The following is a 21207-nucleotide window of genomic DNA, read 5'->3' as shown; positions in this document are numbered from 1 at the left end:
CTAGCCTTTAAACAAAAAGGTCTGATAAATTCTCATGTTTAATATAGATCTGACAGCTCATCCAAGAATAAACAGGCCAGCCTGACCAGGTGGTGGCACTGGATAGAGCGTCGGACTGGAATGCAGAGGACCCAGCTCTGAAACTTTGAGGTCACCAGCTTGAGCACAGGCTCATTCAGCTTGAGCGTGGGGTCGCTGGCTTGAGCAAGGGGCTACTCGCTCTACTGTAGCCCCCTAGTCAAAGCATATATGAGAAAATCAGTGAACAACTAAGGAACAAGCAAAGAAGAATTGATGTTTCTCATCTCTTTCCCTTCCTGTTTGTCCCTATCTGTCCCTCTTTCTCTTTCTGTCACAAAAATAAAAAAAAAAAATAGAAAAATAGGGAAAAAAGAATAAACAGGCCATTTATAGATATTGTATACCCAAATAAATATTTGGCATGGTATTAAGAGGCCCTTCAAGCTGGCTGCAGTACTTACTCTTCCCCCTTCCCTTTTCCCTCTTCCCTGCTATATGCTGTTTTTTTTAATATGTCCAGAAAGAGTTTTCCAGGTTCTCATTTTATCCAGGGAAAGTGAGTTGCCCTTTCCCATAGTAGCCAAACATGTCTTCAAAGGTACACCCTGCCTATTCTCTCATTTCAACTTTTCTGAACTAATGCTTTGGCAATGAAGTTGTACTGTGAGGCTGGAGTCCTGCCTCTGCCTCTTATTGCCTAGATGGCCTGGATAGGTTGGAAATAGGAGCTACCTGCAGCGTGGTGCTGTTGATGGTGAAGACTCCCTCTGTGACAGTCCTTTGGCTTTTTCAGCTTTTCATTGTGTCACTTGTGATCAAAAAATAAACTGTACCCCTTATTTTTTCTAACATTGTCATGGGCAAAAGATGTGGCCCCTCAGATAGTTTCTAATAATTTTTAAATTGTAAAAGCAAGTTACCTCTTTTGAAGTGGTTGTACAGCAGGCCTTGTTTTCTTAAATTTCACTTTATAGTACTTAACGATACAAGTTTCACAAATTGAAGGCAAGATCCTCCACCAAAAAAAAAGACAGACTTGCTTTATTGCAATACTCACTTTATTATGATACTGTGGAACTGAACACGCAATGTCCTGAAACATGCCTGTGTATTTTATGAGCTTGCCTTCATAAATCTCCCTTTAACAACACACAAAGTAGATACACAGCTTTACAATTTTTATATTTTTCCAAAGAGTCACAAAGGCTTCCCTTTAAGTTACAGATGCTTGAGTGACATTATAGCCACAATTTATTCTATAATTATTCAAACACACCAGCTGCTGGAACTAAGCAAGATCTGTAACAGGGGTAGTCAACCTTTTTATACCTACTGCCCACTTTTGTATCTCTGTTAGTAAAAATTTCTAACCACCCACTGGTTCCACAGTAATGGTGATTTATAAAGTAGGGAAGTAACTTTATAAAATTTATAAAGCAGAGTTACAGCAAGTTAAAGCATATAATAATAATTACTTACCAAGTACTTTATGTCGGATTTTTGCTGTTTGGCAGAATAAATCTTTATAAAACAACTTACTATAGTTAAATCTCTCTTTTTATTTATACTTTGGTTGCTCCACTATCGCCCACCATGAAAGCTGGTAGGGACCAGGTTGACTACCACTAATCTTAACTTGGTGGACTGCTAAGACTGTAGCCCTGTAACATGATGTCAGGCAGGGCTGAGGTTAGCTTTAAACTAGCTGAAGGAGAGTAACAGTGAGTCACTATGAGCATGTGACTCAGGACAGGCAGATATTCCAAACCACATGAATGATCTCTTCATTTACTTAAAAATTGACCAATCCTGTTTGTTTTCTGATCCAAGGGTAAATTAAGAAGAAATTGTAGGTAGGTTATATACGTTCTTTTTTAGGGGTTTGGGGGATAGAGAGGCAGACTCCCACATGCGCTCCCACCAGGATCCACGGGGCATCCCTGTCTGGGGCCATGCTCAAGTACTGAGCTATTTTTAGCGCCTGAGGCTGCCGCAGTTGGACCAACCAAGCTATCCTCAGCGCCCAGGGCCATTCTCAGCCCAGTCAAGCCACTGACTGTGGGAGGGGAAGAGGGAAAGAATGGGGAGAGGGAGAGAAAGAGAACCAAATGTTTGCTTCTCTTGTGTGCCCTGACTGGGACTTGAACCTGGGACATCCATGTGCTGGGCTGATGCTCCATCCACTGAGCCACCTGCTGGGGCTAGTTATATATGCTCTTAATAGTGCAGTTTGAACAGGGATAGGAAGGGGCTTTGACCAGGGAAAAGACATAACTGAGAGAACCACAGACCTCATGCTCTGAGCGCCCTTTACCTTATCCCCAGCTATCAGAGTCTCATCTTTTGAAGCTTAACTTTTGCTTGCTCCCACTTCCATTTGAAGATTTTATGATTTTTCTTTTTCTAAAGCTCAGTACACATTCAAGTGAGAAGGAATAAAATGTTATCCCTACAAAGTTGCTTGAGCTTTAAAAAGATGATAATCCTCAGTTATTTGAATTTCTTTGAAAACTGATTTCCAGCTACGAAAGAAGAGCATACGGGAAAAGAATGCAAGTAAAGGAAAAGCATATGAAATGGTTGAATACCTAAAGTATAGCTCCTGGCTTATCCTTTGTAGGAAGGATAAGAGTTGCCTTCTTGGTAGCTCTTGGAATAGTTAAGGAGGCAAAGCATAAATACTCCTGGAAGAGGGTAACTTTATATAAAAATGTTCCTAGACAGAACAAGATTAGTGAGCAAATTGGGGGCTACAGGGCTGGAAAGGTCTAGGAAAGGTTCCATGAGGAAAAACTGTTTAGTTTGAAACGGTAAGCTGGATTTGGATGGGGATGGAGAGATGCCAAGGTGAGGAGGAAAGCAGTGCTTAGTCTGGACCTGGCAGCAGGTGGTTGGGCATTGGTAGGTTTACCGACGAATATAGTCTGGAGAAATTCATGAAGGCCAGATTGATGGCAGGATTTTTGTAACACTCTAGGAAAAGTATTTATTAGACTTAGGTTAGGCGTTGCTATTTTTGAGTGTTAGAACTAAAACTTTTTATTACTGGACTAAAGTATTCTGAATATTTGGGGTTTTACAACTACCTTGTTTACTGTTGTTAAAAATCACTCACTATCTTCAGCCTGACCTGTGGTGGCATGGTAGCTAGAACTTGGACCTGGAATAATAGTGAGGTTACTGGTTTGAGGCCCTAGGCTTGCCTGGTCAAGGCACATGCAGGGGGCAACTACTACAAATTGATGCTTCCTGCTCCTCCCCATCCCCTTTTTCTCCCTCCTCTCCTCTCTAAAATCAGTATCTTTAAAAAAAAATAAAAAAAAAGGCAGAATAAGAAAATGTGCATAGCAAGATAAAGAATGGTGTAAGCTGTAGTTTAGAACATGTCCCTTAGTGCAAGATTGAGCCATTTGGACACTTAAGCAAGATTTGGATACTCGGTCCTTCCACTGAGTTGTCAGTAGTCATGAGCATTGTTAGTGGCATAAAGGTGTTGAAGTTGCTCTTGTTTGACAGGTTTCCAATGTGGGACTTTGAGTGATTGTTTAACTCATGGTTGACTGCTGTCTTGCAGAATTTTTGCAGTGTTGGGTACAGCTGGTCTGTGTGACGGTACTGAGATGCATTTTGTGGGAGAATATAGACTGCTCACAAAAATTAGGTAGGGGATATTTTATTGCTTCATATTTATTTTTGAAATATCCCCTAATTTTTGTGAGCATATATTTAGTTGCTCACAATACCCGCTTCCTCTTTTGTAGTTCTCATGACCTTCTGATACCACTGAACTTTGTATTTTTTAGGAAGTGTTTACTGAGCACTTAATCTGCTATATGCCAGCCTTTTCTTTCTACTCTGTGTGTGGTGGTGGTGTGCCGTTTCACAACGTCAACCTCAAGTGTTTTGCAGATATTTCTCTCTCAGAAGGCTTATAGGAGCTAGAGAATATAGAAAGCTACACTTCTCAGAAATCTATATTCAAGAGGCGTTTCCAGAGTGGCTTCTTGGTGGTGGTGGGGATGGTAACTGGAACATAATTCCTCTTCCTCCCTAATTTCTTTCCCCCACCCTTGACATTGATTGCACATGTCTGAAGGAACAAGACTTCAGATAAATAAAAACCCTGGTCCAGATTCTCTGGTAAACTTAAAGTGTCAGCCTGAACTACTACTAGTTAACTATCTCCCATATAATTCATGGCTACTGAAACAGCCCTTATCTTGTATTGCTAATAATTTATGAATACAGCTAGGGATAGAATAACTCCTACCCCCAGAACAGAATTTGCCCTTTCTAGTTAACTCTGCCCAATCCCACACTGTCCTTAACTTCAAAATCTTCTGACCTGAGGTAGGCTTTTATTCTGGGGAACTATATCATCCCCATTTGTTCATCTCTGTTTTAAAACTCTGCTGTTTTGAGTATATGAAATTAAGGCTCTTTTCAGACCACCATACCCATTGTGGACAAGACGACCAGTGACAGTCTATTACAGGGGTCACCAAACTTTTTACACAGGGGGCCAGTTCACTGTCCCTCAGACCGTTGGAGGGCCGGACTATAAAAAAAACTATGAACAAATTCCTATGCACACTGCACATATCTTATTTTAAAGTAAAACAAAACGGGAACAAATACAATATTTAAAATAAAGAACAAGTAAATTTAAATCAACAAACTGACCAGTATTTCAATGGGAACTATGCTCCTCTCACTGACCACCAATGAAAGAGGTGCCCATTCTGGAAGTGTAGTGGGGGCCGGATAAATGGCCTTAGGGGGCCGCATGTGGCCCGCGGGTCGTAGTTTGGGGACCCCTGGTCTATTAGCTGCTCCAGACAAGCTGCTCCAAGAGGCCTAAGTTGAAGAGTCCCATAGTGATTTGAGATCTCAGAGATTGGAATAGATGGGATTAGGGAAGTTGACCCAACCTAAGAACCAGACTGCTTGCATGGCCAGTTCAGTTTCAAGGACCCCATGGTGAATTATTAAATATAAGAATCTTGAAGAAAAAAAACAAACACTAAAGCATCCTCTCCAACCTCAAAAGCCAATCAGTGTGTTATGAATTACTGTTTGGTCTCAAATCTTCCACTTTATAGTCCTGGCCAATTTTATTCTGTGCCGTTTTTTCTAGCAATGCATACAGGAACCATTCCTTCCTTGGAACTATGTAAGGAACTTTCACTTTCAGTGTGGCCTTTTCAGGATGAATAGTTGTGCTTCTGGGCTATTCAAGATAGTTACAGCTCAGAAGAGCCTAGCCATGGGACTTTCTGTAAAAGGGAGAAACACCTTCAAATTGGGAGACTTTGGAAAGCTCTTTAGTTTACCATCACAGTGGGAGCAGCTGCTTTAGGGCTCAAGATTAATATTTCAAGCAAATCTGCTAGTTGTGGGAATGTGTAAGGAAAGTTGGGTCATCTTGTCTTACGTTTCAGGAAACAAGACCGGTTCTTGGATGACAGTGAGATGGGACTGGTGTATCTGAAGTAGAATTAGGGACTGTACCATCAAGTCACCCTGAGACCTCATAGGAATGTGCTGGTGTGATCTGGCAGGGTTTGAGTTTCCTTTTTGATGTCAGGTGTTTTTAAGAGCTGGTTTAATTCTACCACAACCCCCTTTCCCCTCGCATACACAAAGAGTACATTGTTCATGTATCCAGTGTGCTCTAAATAAGAGGCCTAATCAGATGCAGCAACCCAGTCTTGCATAAGCCTTGGTAAGAATGTTTTTTGAAACATCTAGGTCATTAGCCAGAGCTGAATTCTTTAAATGGGACAGATGTCAAGAGAATGCCCGATCTCTAGCACCCTTCCAGAAAAAAAGCAAGTCTGGGATTACAACTTCCACTGGCCTACTTTAAATAGACACTACTCTGGAAGACTTTATTTATAAATATTTTAAAACACAAAAAAATGTAACTCAGTAAAAATTACAATGCATGATGTTGGCCCAGTGACTGCTTGTTGTATACAGTTCTTGCATTATCTGATAGTTGACCTATTGAGGTGGCTTTATGACACCTTTTACATTCATGATGGGTCTCAAAGTTAATAGCATACTTTAACATGATGGAAACTGCTGTATAAAAAATAGGTTGCAGATTTATCAAACCAGATGTTTTATAATACTATGAAGACACTTCAAACACCTTGATAGAGTCTTTGGGAGGAAAGGGTTTTATTAACTATCTTTTTGGATTTTTATACCAGTATAAAAAGACTTGTTCATTTTTCTCATAGGATTCATACTTAGAGTGGTTCATCTCTCAACCCTCAGAGAAAATGGAGCCTTCTGGTCTAGTTGGCTTTATCTAAGGGTCTTGGTAGCAGTTTCCAACCCATTCTTATTGGGGGGGGGGGGGGCACAGGCAGGCTGGCCTGTGCCTGCATCATTGTTGGATTAAGAGCAAGGCTTGTGGATAAAGCATCGACCTGGAAATGCTGAGGTCGCCGGTTCGAAACCCTGGGCTTGCCTGGTCAAGGCACATATGGGAGTTGATGCTTCCAGCTCCTCCCTCACTTCTCTCTCTCTCTCTCTCTCTCTCTCTCTCCCTCCCTCCCTCCCTCTCCTCTCTAAAATGAATAAAAAAATAAAAAAAAAAGAGCAAGGCTTGGAATGGCAGCATATACTCAACATGAGCTCAGCAGGGCTGAAGGAAGCCCCTGAAGGGAAATCAGAGTGTAATCCCTGGCTTCTGTGGGTTGAAAGTCTTTTAACATGTGTACCATAATAGAAAATAAACCCCAAGTTTCCTGGCTGTGAAGAAAAGGGGAGAGTATTATGCTCTTATTTCTAAAACAGCTGATTCCGTAGGGTCAAGCTTTTTTTTTGGGGGGGGAGAAAAAAACAACAGTAAAAAGTATCTTTATTCTCATGTTTAAAAAGTTTTTCTATGATGATGCATTAACAATACAAAAATATTTTGAATACAATGGTTCTTTTTGTCAAGACTTCCGGCAGTACTATGCAAGAATATATGGTCTTTGGAATCTGAGAAGCCACTGGCTAAAGTAGGAACTACAGGTTTTTGTTGAGGGGTGTGTGGGGGTACAGGAATATAGCCCTTTTTCTTTGAATTCAGGCTCTGTACAGTAAGGAGGCAAAAAACAAGTTAAGTTAAAAAAAACTTTAAGGCTCAGGGTTGAAGCTTGGCTCAGAATTAGGCTGTGGTGAAAACCAATGGTCTACCACTAGAGTTTTTCTGGGCTACTTGCTTTGGTTGTTCTGGTCCTCATTCCTACAGAATTTCAGGGAAACTGAAGCTGGCCTGGTTTCATGCTGGAAGATAGACACTGGCTGTCATGTTTGGTTTGCCCTTTCACCACTAAAAAGCTGGCTAGATTGGATCTGTCAAAAAAAAGGCTCTCAGAACAGGGAGGGATACACACCGGATTCTAGACCATGACTTCTTTGAACTGTTGACTACAGCCACTAGTGACAGACCTGGGGCTTTGGTATTGGGGCTTCTTAGGCAATTGAGTTTCTCAGGAATCAGTTTCAAGTAATTTGAACTAGAGAGCCAGATAATCCCCACCACCCATATTTGCCTGATTTAAGGTAGTGTCAGGTTGCCTAGGTTGACAGGCCTAAACTTAACCTATTCCATCCCCTCCACCTACAAGCTCCTGAGAACGTGGCAGGATTCCTCTGGCCCAGCTTACAAATGGCAGCTAGTTTTCTGCAAAACAAGGCTTTTCTAGGCCCTCAAGAAAAGCATTATCTTTTTTTTTTTTTTTTGTATTTTTCTGAAGCTGGAAACGGGGGAGAGACAGTCAGACAGACTCCCGCATGCACCCGACTGGGATCCACCCGGCACGCCCACCAGGGGCGACGCTCTGCCTCGGCCAGAGCCACTCTAGCGCCTGGGGCAGAGGCCAAGGAGCCATCCCCAGAGCCCGGGTCATCTTTGCTCCAATGGAGCCTTGGCTGCGGGAGGGGAAGAGAGAGACAGAGAGGAAGGGGGCGGGGGTAGAGAAGCAAATGGGCGCTTCTCCTATGTGCCCTGGCCGGGAATCGAACCTGGGTCCCCCGCACGCCAGGCTGACGCTCTACCGCTGAGCCAACCGGCCAGGGCCAACATTATCATCTTGAGCTTGGTGGCTATGACCAGGCTCACACACTGTTTGATATACCAGCTCATTCTTGGTCCGTGAAGTGTCTGGTATGGGGAGGGTGTGTAGTGGGGGTGGGGAGACAGGGAAGGGAAAGCAGCTGACAGCCTGTCTATGACCTATAGCAGAAAAGGGAGGCAGGGCAATCTGGCTAGCAACAAGACAGATATTAAAAAGAATAGATGCAGGCTGCCACAGGCACAGAGAATACCCTTAATCAGAGGACAACACAGATCAGATGTACCACTCGGTTCCAGGTTCAAGCAGAAGTTGTGCAGCCTCTGAAATCGCCAGCACCTGGACCCTGAGAAGGATTTAACAGGCCCCCTGGCCGGTTTCCACATGCTTTGGGGCTCTGTTGCTCCTCCTCAAAGAGTGGGTCCCCGGAGGCGGCCAGCTGTCCTGTGCATGCTAGGCTGCCTGTTTCCGAAATTCCTGTTGTTGTACCTGTATACTCTGCAGGGCACTGCTGGGGGCCTGTGGGGGCCCAGGGGGCTGGGAGGCTGAAAGCTGCTGAGAGACCTGGTGATGTAGGTGCTGGCTCCGCAGTGCTAGCAAGTAGTGCTGTGGGGAAGTGGGGCAGCAGGAGATATGAGGGTGAGCATTGGGGGGCTGGGGACCCAGAGCAGCCTAGAGTACTGTCATTGGAAGGAACGGGGCTGGGGCAGCGGCCTTCTCCGGGTAAGTACCGAATGCATTTCTTTTTCCTCCTAGGAATAGTGAAGAGAGTTATCTGTAAACAGAGGGTGAATTCACAGTCATACACCACAACCAAAAAATGCTGTCATTGCACAGGCCTAGCTGACCTCTCGTCCCCTCTCCCTAGGACTTGAACAATGTACTTATGTATACCTTCAGACAGTGCAGTTCTGCTGGGCCTGGCCCAGATGTGGAACAGTTGCAGTTCCAAGCACAGCCACACGATGGCACAGGGACCTTTTCTAGTTGGGCCTGTAGGTTGCCTTGTTTTCTAGGATAACCATCTTAGTCTGTGCCTTTGAGCCTCTGCTTCATGTGTGTTTGTGGGGCTCAGACTGCATTAAAGAAAGGGGCTGTCATGCTTGTGGCTACTTGGGTTGAACAATCCCACTGCTCAAAGCGAGGTTAGGGGCAAAGAGGAAGAGAAGTAAGACAGTGATTCTTCTCATCCATTCTTACCATCTTGAGTTCTCTGGGCCACAGTTTATCTTTGAGTAGTGTGGAATGGGTAGAATTAGGACCTCTAAGGACAGGGCTGCCTCCCGTCATGTATACATATTCCCCCAGGTTCCTCTTTGCCCTTGGACCAGGAACATGGAGGGTACTCTGAAGGGTCAAATATTCCTTAGAGTCAATGAACTTAACTGCCTGGATTAGCCGCAGCCTTGGCCTCACCAGGCCTGATGTGAACCTAAACTAGGCAACTTTTAGCCACTTAGTAGGTATATCTTCTTTTCACATACACAAGCATTTTCCTGTTATATGGCAAAACACACAGGTTTAGTGCTACAGGGCCTAAGTATGGCCCTTTGGTTAGGACAGCCTTGCTCTTCTCTCTCTTTCTCTCCAGCCCTCTGGGCTCAGTAGGTATAAGATGATGAGTTACTTGGTATCCACGTTATTCATGGTATTCTCTACCAGTCACCTTGTTTTTCTTAGATTTATGGGCTCAGGCAGGGGTCCCAACTTGAAGTGATGGAATTGGTTGGCTATTATGACTTTCAGGCCTAGGAGCAGGGGCTGAAGCCACCTGAATGGTGTGGTATTTGGCTACTGAAGACCAGCTAGGCCTAGTTAGCACTAAGCCCTCATTACCAAAGAACCCTAGATAACATAACTACCTTCTTCAATCTGCCTTTCCTTCCCTTCTAGAGCATTATCCCTCCTTCCACTTAGACCCAAATGATTTTCCCTACAAGCCGTGTTCAGTGCTCACTCCTATTCTTAGGAGGGCTCCACAATCTGCAAGTCTCCTAGGGGGCTGGGGGGGAGGGACAAAGGAAGGCTATAGGCCCAGTAGGACATGTGCAGAGTCAGGGAAGCAGCTTGAAGCAAAGGGAGGATTGTGGTGGGGACAAACCCACCTGCACGGACCACACCAATCCATCTGCTGGTTGAGGCCAAAGCGAGCACGGCATTTCTTAGGCGAGCCAGGGTCTGCTCACAGCCATGCCAGAGGGGCAGAGCAGGGCAGAGGGCGAGCAGGCAGGCAGCAGGGCAGAGCAGGGCCCAGAAAGAAGAGGTAACATCAGTGTTAGCCAGTCACAGATATCCCACAGCCCCCACAGGCAGATGGCTTCTTCATGGCACAGCCAGCCCCAGTGGGAGCCTAGGACCCAAAGCCAAGGTATTAGGAAAGTGGGCATGGTACCCAGTTGGGCAGAAGAGGCAGTGGGAAGAATGGTAGGGAAGAGAGGGTACCCTATCAGGCTTGTTCCTCTCTGTGGCTCGTGGGCCCCTTGCAGCATGGGAGCTGTGGGAGAAGGAACCCAGGGAAGTCCTTGTGGTTCCAGATTCAGCCTCTTCTGCCTTAGGGCTGCCTACACCCCAAAACTCCCTGCCATTTTATCTTTCTTTTTCCTTTCCTTTTTGCCAATGCCCTGACTGACCCATATCCCCTCGTGCTGTAACTTAAGCCTATTCTATGCACTTTCCCAGATGGAAAGTAAAACTCATTCTTCAACCTCAGAAAAAGGGCTGAGGACTGCCCTGCCTGTTACAGCGTGAGAGGGCAGCACAGCTGAGAAAGTCATTCATGAATGTGGATCAGAGTTGGGGCAGGAACCCACCCAGGAATCCACAGGGAGGAGACTTAAAGCAGTGTGAGTTCCACAAGTCCTCTACAAAGAGCACTTAACTGCCATGAAGAATAAGACGGTGTGGTAGGGTGAGATGTGACAGAATTGCTGGGCACCAGTTAGCAGGCTGTATGACTAGTGAGCCTAGGCATGAGGTCTGTCTCAGTGTCCATCCAGATAGTGTGCTGTCCACCTCAGAACTAACTAGGATGCTAGTGTTTGGGTTTAGCATGGATCATATGGTCAGTTCCTCACTAACTTTCCCTTGCTAGCTGTGAGCAAGGCAGGGCTAACAAAGGTGGTGAGGGTGTGGTGGGCCCACACACCAATGCTATGTGAATTGGCTTCTGCTGGTCTTCCTTAGGACTCAGTATATGTATTCAAGTGGGGATTTCACTTGTCAGATGCAGGCTTTGTTTCCAGGGGGCCCAGGGACCAGGCACTAAAGGTTTGTAGCTGAGGACTCTGACCCTCCCTCTGGGCCAGAGCAGTGATGCTTGTCAAATGGGGACCTGGAGAGGCACCTCCACTACTGCAGGAGGAAGGGCTCACCTGTGTTGGATTCTTGATGCTTTTCCCTGGAACGCCTCTTCTTCTTCCCCTGCAGTAAACAAAGGGAGAGATCCTCACATCTGGGAGGTGGACACTAAGCCCAGTGAGCAGGTGGTTGGGATACGTGCAGCCTGCTGCCTAGCCTGGCTGCCACTGGGATTCCAAGCCCAGTTTCTTTCTACTTGGGGGCCCTAGTGCAGTAGTCAGCAAACTCGTTAGTCAACAGAGCCAAATATCAACAGTACAACGACTGAAATTTCTCTTGAGAGACAAACTCTTTAAACTATATAGGTAGGTACATTTCTTATCAAGGTAGTGCCCGCACGTGGTATTTTGTGAAAGAGCCACACTCAGGGGCAAAAGAGCCACGTGTGGGTCGCAAGCCAGTGTGCCGACCAGGGCCCTAGTGTTTCCTGATTGCAGTTCTTGCTTACTAAACCGTGGCCAGTTAGGGGCCTCCTCCCTTTCCCATACATATCCATTTTAAATGGAAGAGGTAACTACCAGGTCTCTTCCCCCCCTTCTGCTCATGAGCTCCAATAAGTTACTGGGCAACAATCCTATGTGGGAGTAGATCCTGGGTGAAAAACAGGACATGGGCCTACCTTTAGGGGCAGCTCCCCTTGCTTGACCCTTTTCTGAGCTAGCTATGGCAGGCCTTGGGCCCTCCAGTCTACCACTTCCCCTCATCTGTGCCTTCAGGACAGTAAGCCTGCCTTTCCTGCTGCAACTGTGGCCTGGTACGGTTCCCTACTCATCCCTGTGTGTTGTTGGCCACTCACGTAGTTGTCCCGCGCCGACCAGCCTGGATATAGCTGCATGTGCAGCTGCCTCTCCTTGCGGGCCAGCTCGTAATACTTGGCCTGCTCTTCCCGTGACAGTGCGTGCCACTGCAAAGGGAAAGGAGGGGCAGATGGGGTGCATCAGGGAGTCAGCAGGCTGCACCAAGCTGAAGGTGATCAGGGGCTGCCCTTACCAGCCCACTTGCCCATGGCCTCACCCTGCGGCCCAGGATCTGGTTAATGGCAGCACTCTCCTTGAGTGTGCACTCTGCAATGACCTTGGCTCGCATCTCTTTCATGTACAGCATGAAGGCATTGAGTGGCTTCTTGATGGTTGGCTTCTTGGCCTCCTTCTCTGCCTTGGATTCTGCCTGCGTCTTCCTGAGGGGCACATGTCCAGATCACTTGGGAGCTCCTACATGCCCACCTAATGCTACCACCCTCCTCTAGTGTGTCCAGTGCATGTGTAAGTACATGGATACCTGAGCTTTAATCTTATTTTTTTATAGCTGCTTCAAAACGGGTGAGGAGAGTTAAGTAACTGTTCCTTATAGGAATAGTACAGCTAAGTGAGAAAATGTGTAGGGATTTCTCAGCTTATCCCACCTTCGCTCATACCAAATCCTTGTTTCCCACTGCACCCACCCCCTCCTGTTTCTGAGACTCAAAAAACAGTGGTCAGTGGGAAGAGCCACAAGATAATTTGACCAGAGGCCTGTGGCAGTCCTTGGAGCTTCCAGGCAGCAAGCCTTGGGTCTCCTGGAAGAAACATGTATCCTGGCTGACAAATAGATGCGAGCCTGAGGTCTGCTCACCTGTTTCCCTCCCTCTTTCCCATTGTGTGCCTTTTCACTCACAGGCTGCGATCATAGGGCTGCAGATCCTGCTTCCCTGAGGTGGGCACAATGGCTGGGTGGGGAATGGCTGCTGGGTGACCAGGTACACCGGAACCTAGCATCAGCGGTGGATGGGTGAACCTAGAGACAGAAGAGAGTTAACATTGAGCCAGGTGTGTACGGACAAGACCTTGACACACAGGCCCTGCAGAGTAAACAAGGACAGGTGAACAGATACCCACCCACTGCCCTATTTTGGCCTGCATTCAAGTACGCATTGCACAGACGAACATTGCAAAAATCTACATATACATCATTTAGGAGTTACTAAATTAAATCCTAAATAGCTTTTGAATATCTCCCCTTGTCACCTCTTGCCTTTACCTGCTCAGCCTCATGAGCCTGTGACTGCTCTGTGGGTTTTCTCACTCTCCTTACCAACTCCTCTAGTACTCTCCCTGCATAACAGCCAGAGTGACCTTTTAAAAACACCTGAGTGCGCACGGGCTCATCTGGTTTAAACAAAAGCTCACCAGCTTGGACCCAGGGTCTCTGGCTTGAGCAAGGGGTTACTCAGTCTGCTGAAGGTCCATGGTCAAGGCACATATGAGAAAACAATCAATGAACAACTAAAGTGCCACAACGAAAAACGAATGATTGATGCTTTTCATCTCTCTCCGTTCCTGTCTGTCTGTCCCTATCTATCCCGCTCTCTCTGTCTCAGAAGAAAAAAAAAATTTGTTAAAAACACCTGAGTGCTCTTGGCTGCTTTTGCTGAAACTCCCCTACATTTCTAGTTCCATCTTTTCCTGTTTCCCATCACTTCCCACCCCAGCCATCCCCAACTACTGCTGCTCCCTTTGTCACCCTCATGCAGGAGATGTTAACCCTTTTTATGAAGCTGTGACCCATTGGATCTGGCTGGGGTCTCCCCGTGGGGTTTCAGACCCACATAGCATAGCCCATTCAACTGCTGATGCTATTTCTATACTGTCTACACTGGCTGTGAGCTCCATAGGGCTGGAAATGTCTGCTAAATTCCTATTCCATCCTTAGCATGGATCTGTCACTAAGGAAGGGAGCTAAATAAAGGGACACACATATATGCACACGTCCCACTTCACTTTCTTGCTATTCTATGAGTACCACTCTGCCCCTTGCTGCTTACACAGAGATGGAGTCCCTGAGCAGGCCAGAGGTTGGAGGCACATGTAAAAAATGCTGCCTCAGCTTGGGTGGAGCTTAGGGAATGCCTGGGAGAGCCCTTCACTCAGCAGGGATGCAGTACAATGGTGCGTGCATACACACCTGCACACGCACTGACTCATGCATGCAGAGGCAGGAACACAAGCACACATGTGCATCCACTGTCCTTGACTGCTCTGTGGTGCTCTGCTGCAGTCTGGCCTGGGTGGGCTTAGGCCTCCTGCAGTGCCACTAGCTTTATTCTCAGGCACAGGGCAGCAAGGGGCTACAGAATGACGGGCAGACGGATGGACAAACAACTAACACAGGACAAGCAGTGGCCTGGGCATGGCCTTGTGTGGGCACTGAAGCCTGGGCAACAAGAAGCAGGAGCCTGGCTGCAGGGTAGGGGACTCACCTGGGGTAAGGGGCGCCAGGGGCTGCAGTGGGGGCAGGGAAGTGCTGTCTATATCCGCAGGAAGGGGACAGGGGGTAGAGAGGAGGGCTGGGCCTGTGGTTGGGAGAGATAGCTGTTAGCAGTCTGGCTACTGGCCCTGTGTGGGTAAGGACTTCCCTTCATGCTCAGGCCTGACCCATAGGATTGCGAGGCAAATCAGCTGCATGGGCCACTCCAGTGTGTGTTTTAAGCATCTGCCACCAGAGGGCAACCTATGCTGCACCTAGTTCCCTCTACAGGCTTGTACCAGTGCTTGAGAGGTAGAAATGGCAGCATTCTCCTGGGAGACAGGTCAGCCTTGCCTCCTGGGAGACAGGTCAGCCTTGCCTCCTGAAATGAAATGTCTCTGTCAAAACAGGGTTAATACCTGCCCTGAGGCCTTTGCACCCACTGTTGACACTGTCAGGATTGTTATTCTGCCCCACTTTGCCTGCTTTAGCTTCTGGTAATCCTCTAAATGACACTTTTTCCTGAAAGCCCTTGAGATCACAAGCCAGATGAGGTGCCCCTCCAGTCCTCAGTCAGAGCACTGCTGACAGTGCCTTGTAATTGGCTGGCTTTTTGTCTGGGTTGTGCACTAGACATACTGAGTTCTGCCAGGGTCGGGACCTGAGGATCAGCCAGCTTCAGCAATGCTTCTCTGGTGCCTGATCCTTGCCTGGCACACTTCAAATATGGGGGTACTTGTGGGGTTAGCCCTGGTTTGTATTCAGAATGCAGCTGTGTCCAAGGAGAACCTAGAAATAGAGGGTTGTGCTTAACATAGAGAAAAGGCAAGTGGAAAGGGACAAGAAGTTCCCTAGGTTGGGCCTCTGGCCTACCCTGCCTTCTTAGGAAGCCAACTTTTCCTGCTATTAAGTGACTGCCCAGGCCAGAGCGGCTAAAGACCTTCCCAAGTCACACTGCTGTTGCTGAGTAAAGGTCCAAGTAACCTGTCAAACCCAACTCCAGCTGAAGACAGGCTCTTCTGCCCACTGACTTGGGGTCAGGCTGTTCTCCTGGCCCAGCTTTAATAGGCTCTCCACGCAGACTGGTCAGGGGCTTGGGCTTAAGCAGGCACCTTAGGCACAAGAAGGGACCCTGACCCTTAAACAGCTCAGCAAAGGAAGAGACCAGCCAGCAGTAGGCATTGAGGCTAGTTGTAGGAAGTATCCTCCTCCCCACCAAGTGGCTAAGGAGCAATAGCCTCTCTCTTACGGCCATTCATGCTATTACTCCCTGAGAAGGCCTTTTCTTCCTCACATACTCATATGGCCCTGAGCAACTCAGGGTTCTCATTCAAGTCTCAGACATTGAAACAGAGTTCAAGGATTACAGACCATAGCCTAGTCTCCTGTCTTCCCAGAGGGAGTATATTAGGCTACATGGGGAGTGCATAAAGCTGTTGGCCAGCCCTGCTATCTATACAGAGCTGGCAGCAGGGTGCTCAGCACAGGATGGAGGAGGAAAATAGAAGGTGCCCCTTTCCCACTGGGCCCACACTCACCAGCTCACAGTGTGAGGGAGCTGTCCCATGCTGCCTGAGGTCAGAGAGTAGAAACCAGAGAGGTCAGGTGTCTGCAGAGGCCTGTGAACTGCAGTGGAGAGGGGCCAAGTAAGTGAGCTAGCCTGACTCAGAGGCCACCTTAGCCAATGACTGCATCCTAGAGCCTCCTGTGCAGTCCTCTACGACCCCACCCCTGCTAGAGTGCCAAACATTCAGCTTTGTTCGGGGACTCTCCCAGTGTCATAACTGCCTGCCGCATTTACAGGCTAGGGAACCAAGGGCAAATGGGTTGGGTGACTTGCCTAAGGACACTGGCTGGCCAGTGGCAGAGGTGGAGTCATTCAGGAATTGGAGGCCAGGCCTTGCCAATGCTAGTCTCTGCTGGGAGTCTCCTAGTCTGGGGGAACCTGGCTGTGGACCCAGGGCTCCAAGCCACCCCCAACCCCTTTGAGTCAGCAGGTTTCCCCCAGTCAACAGTGGCTGATTTCAGAATGACTTTGCCTGAGGCTGAGGTGAATCAGCCATCACAACCACCACTTTCCATTTTCTCACTGGGGGAGGGAAAGGCTATACAAGTTTTATAGTTAATAGCTTTTTACATCTGACTGCTCTCACAATGGCGTTGGGAGGTCTCTCAGGATTTAGGTTCCTACCTCAACTTGAATCCTTCACATTTTGACTTGGCACCACCTACTCCAGCCCTCTGGTACCCCCAGGTCCCCCGATCCATCTTTCTGGCATTTTGAGGGGCCCTGATTTTACACAGCCCCAGATTCTCCAGTTGTATAAAGGGCCCAGCCACCTGTCTCACTGGGCCCCTCCCCATCCCGGGTCTGTACCTTGCTTCTGGTTGATGTCAGCCGGTGCAGGTGTGGGATGTGGGCTGCTGAAATGTTCATAGAGAGGAGAGAGTTGGGGGACGCCATGAGTGGGCTGACTGGCCTTGTTATGCTGAAAAATGAGGAGGATGGGTGAATGTGGGGATAACTGAGGGAGGGAGGCACAGGGCTGGGGGCTACATATAGGCAGGGCCCCAATTAACTGTGTGTGTGGGCAACCCAATTGTCAAAGGAAAAGGGGGGTGGTCAAAACCACAGGCCTCACAGGAGGGGGCACCACTCAAACCAAGCTGAGTACAGTGGTCCAGCCCTCCTGCCCCCAACTCCCAGACTTTGCCCAAGCAGTCCCACCTCATAGAGAGCCTCTCAGTCTTTCTGTGCACTCAGTTCCAGGAGGACTCCCCTGTCCAGGAAATTATTCCTACCTCCTGGTTTCAGACATCCCTGTTTCTCTTAGGCCCTATGACTTGCTCACAGCTTCTAGCCCCATACATCAGGACATGGTCTGAGGACCTTGCCTACCCTAGGAGCTTTAGTTCCTCCTCCAGTCCCCAAATTAGGGGTGTTGAGTCTGACTTTGTCCCACCTCAGGCTTAACAGGTTATTACTGACACAGTGAAGAATCCCCCTCAGTCCTCTAACTCAGGGACAGACCAGGTGGGGGCAGGCTCCCTCCAGGGTCAGCCTGCCTAGCCCCACACTTCCTGTTTCCTCAGCACCACAGGACTCTTACTTTTCACACTAGTCACATGGATCTGTTATGAGATGACTCAGGCTGAGAAGGGGGCTCCCCATGCGACCCAGGTACAGGGTGTTGTTGCTTATGGCCAAGGCCCAGCTCTGCATATCCTCAGCGCACATCTGTGTGGGCTAGGGCCCGAAAGACACCATCTACAACCGAGGCTCAGCTTCTACTCAGGAAGTCCACCTGTGGGGATGCTGCTAGCTGTGAGCACAGCTGAGTGACTCCTGACCCATGGCACAGAATAAACAGGACATCTCTGGGGCAAGACAGTCATTAAGTTGTGGCCTGGGCTCCTTCCTACCCTGTAGGTGAAATTTCTCGTGATCGCTTATCACCAGGTTTAGGGAAGGGTTAGATAGCTCATGGTGAGGAGACTTGGCTGTTGGATGTCCAGGGTGAGGATACAGGGAAGGCAGGGTATGAACTGCATATAGCCAAAGTGTGAAGCTACAAGGTGGGCACACACTTCCCCCAACTCCCAACAATAACCCTGACCACCATCTTTCCCACATTCCTGCCTCCAGGAGAATTCGAGGCTGGGTTACAAGCTGTACCCTTCCGCTCAAGGCTTGAGGAAGGTGCTGACACTGCCACCTAACAGTCTCCTGCTCACCCATCTGCCCGCCAGAAGCAGCCTTTCATTTGTCCTCATGTACACAGGGCCGATATCCCTATAGTGGTGGCTCTTCCTTTGCAACTGATGTGGATATGGCACCGTAGCTCCTTCCTGAGCCCAATGCCTTACCACTGACTAGAGCCCCCTCCTAGCCTCTGGGTAGGGCAAGTGAGCTTTCCTCTGTCAGCCCCAGGGAGGGCTCTCTGCTGTGAACTTGACCAAGAGAAGGTCAACCTTGTTCAGATCCTCGTTCTTATTGTGCAGCCTTCAGAGCTCACTACAATATCTGAGCGTCCATTTCCTTATAAAATGTAGGTGATCAGAGGATTGTAAGGATAAAACCAGACAATACCCAAGAGTTCAATGACTTAGGTGTCACGTGATGAAGGGACATGTAGAAAGCCCTTTATTCATGCTAGAGAGCCTTCATAGCTGCAGAGGAAATGCTGCTCACAGTGCTTCCCTCCAGTGCTGGGCCTCACACATGCCAGACACTTTGGCCTCATTATGCCAAATGGGGAGTAGCCTGGAGATGGCAGGCACTCCTGGCAGCCCACTGGCAGAATCACCTGGGGAGGGTGATGACAGGACCATGCGTCCTCAGGCCTTGGATGTTGTGACTGTCCTGTTGCTGTTCCGAGGTCAGGCTTCCTGAGCAAGCTGGGGGAGTCTCATGCTACTCTCAGGCTAATTTTTATTTCCAGCCTTGAATTCAAACACCTTGTGACAGTTTAGCTGTACGTGTGGGAATGGAAGGTAGGATGTAGGATCCTCAGGCCTGCAGGTGGCTGGAAAGAGGAGTGGGCTGGGACAGCTGTGGGCTATGTGGACACACGTGAAATCCTTCACATACCGAGGACCTGCCAATACCAGGCACTGTGCCAAGCACCCTGCTAGCCCAGTCTCATTCCCACCAAGATATCCACTAGCTGTCATTTCTCCAACCTGTAAATCCTCCCCCAGCTGTCACATCATGTCTCACCTCCCTTTGCAAACCTCAGCAGACCTGTTTGAATTCACTGCCTCCAGTTCTCAGCTCTCATCCTCCCTTCAAACTAGCCAGTCTTTTGCCCTGTCACTTCACTGGATGACTTTTGTCAAGGTCTCCATGATTTCCATGTTGCTGAACTCAGTGGTCCATTCTCAGTCTTCATGTTTCCTGACCTCTCAGTAGCACTGGACACAATTGATCCCCTCCCCCCCTTTTTTAAACAGAGAGAGAGGGACAGACAGGAAAGGAGATGAGAAGCATCAGTTCTTCGTTGCAGCTCCTTAGTTGTTTACTGACTGCTTTCTCATATTTGCCTTGATGGCGGGGGGAGGGGGGCGCACTACAGCAGAGCGAATGACCCCTTGCTCAAGCCAGCGACCATGGGGTCATGTCTATGATCCCTCGCTCAAGCCGGCAAGCCTACGTACTCTCAAGATGGAGTCCCAGTCCGAGGCTCTATCCACTGCGCCACCACGGCATGGTCAGACTCTCCTTCCTCTTTGAAATAGTTTCTTCACTAGGCTTCCAAAATGCCACACGCACCTGATTGTCCTCCAAATTCACAGGCTACTCATTTTCAGTCTTGTTTTTGCCTCTTCATCCCCTTCCTGACCTGACCCAAAATTGACCCTTGGCTCTCTATCTACCCTCATTTCCAAGGTGTTCTCATACAAGCTCCTGGCTTTAAGCATCTTCATCTGATGACTCTACCTTTTTTTTTTTACAGAGACAGAGAGTCAGAGAGAGGGACAGACAGAGACAGACAGGAATGGAGAGAGATGAGAAGCATCAATCATCAGTTTTTCATTGTAACACCTTAGTTGTTCATTGATTGCTTTCTCATATGTGCCTTGACCATGGGCCTTCAGCAGACCAAGTAACCCCCTGCCCAAGCCAGCGACCCTGGGTCCAAGCTGGTGAGCTTTGCTCAAGCAAGATGAGCCCGTGTTCAAACTGGTGACCTCAGGGTCTCTAACCTGGGTTCTCCGCATCCCAGTCTGATGCTTATCCACTGCGCCACCGCCTGGTCAGGCGACTCCACATTTCTATCTCCAGCCCTCACTTGTCCAAGAACTCCCCTCTCCAAACGCTTGCTCATAAACTCTACTCAGAGGTCTAAAATGCTACCCAGGCCAAATATGTCCAAAGCAAAACCTTTGATGTCCTTCCCCAATTGCTTATCTTCATCAATTAATGTCAACTCTATTCTTCCAGCTGCTCAGACCAAACACCTTGGAGTCATCCTTGACTCTTCTCTTATAACCTATATCCAATTTGTCAGCAAATTCTAATGGTTTTACTTTCAAAATATATCTAGAACCCAAACACTTCCTCCTAGTCCCCCCACCTTGTCCAAGCCATAGGCACTTCTCACCTGGATGACTGCAGCAGCCTCCTGCCCCCTCAACCAGTCCTCCATCTGGCAGCCACATAAATCAGATCATGTCACTCCTCTGGCTTGAGCCTCCAATAGCCTTACCCGGGCCTACAAAGCTCTACACGATCAGGCCCCTACTTTAACCCCATTATTTTGCTCTCTCCTTGCTCACTATGCCCAGGACTTCCCATGGGTGCTTCAGCCTCCTCCAAGTTACTCCAGTGATCATTTTTAAATGTGCCATGGTGTGAAATGACCTTTCCATTGACCTTTCACTCTGAGATCCTAGGTCAGTTTGTCCCTTGTAAAATAAGGATGAGAATATCAGCTCTACCTACCTCATTGCTACCAGATGCAAAAATGCCGCTTTATCCTAGAGCAGTGGTCAGCAAACTGCGGCTCACGAGCCACATGCGACCTAA

The 21207-nt window shown here is 48.0% G+C and overlaps 1 protein-coding gene and 1 long non-coding RNA gene across 4 annotated transcripts in view; one reads left to right on the top strand and one right to left on the bottom strand.

Annotated features, from left to right (window-relative positions):
• The first annotated feature begins 3344 nt into the window (after positions 1-3344).
• LOC136333384 (uncharacterized) lies at positions 3345-7703 on the top strand. Its single transcript, XR_010731026.1, has 2 exons — positions 3345-6440; positions 6639-7703. It is a non-coding gene; the product is annotated as an uncharacterized lncRNA (long non-coding RNA).
• A 43-nt stretch (positions 7704-7746) lies between these two features.
• Positions 7747-21207, bottom strand: part of TCF7 (transcription factor 7) — a 33043-nt gene continuing 19582 nt past the window's right edge. The window contains exons 4-11 of one of the 3 annotated variants that reach the window (XM_066272468.1): positions 17056-17167; positions 16217-16304; positions 14692-14784; positions 13110-13229; positions 12471-12633; positions 12253-12360; positions 11471-11519; positions 7747-8874 (exon numbers count right to left, since the gene is read on the bottom strand). In XM_066272468.1, the coding sequence (XP_066128565.1) occupies positions 8852-8874; positions 11471-11519; positions 12253-12360; positions 12471-12633; positions 13110-13229; positions 14692-14784; positions 16217-16304; positions 17056-17167 (756 nt within the window). In that variant the 3' untranslated portion in view covers positions 7747-8851. The remainder of the gene's footprint in view (positions 8875-11470; positions 11520-12252; positions 12361-12470; positions 12634-13109; positions 13230-14691; positions 14785-16216; positions 16305-17055; positions 17168-21207) is intronic. The other 2 variants (XM_066272467.1, XM_066272469.1) reach the window with 2 other exon arrangements.

The sequence above is a fragment of the Saccopteryx bilineata genome, chromosome 4 (assembly GCF_036850765.1).
Source record: "Saccopteryx bilineata isolate mSacBil1 chromosome 4, mSacBil1_pri_phased_curated, whole genome shotgun sequence".
NCBI classification, from domain to species: Eukaryota; Metazoa; Chordata; class Mammalia; order Chiroptera; family Emballonuridae; genus Saccopteryx; species Saccopteryx bilineata.
Note: the sequence above shows the minus strand (reverse complement) of the source record. Positions and strands in the feature narration are given on the sequence as shown.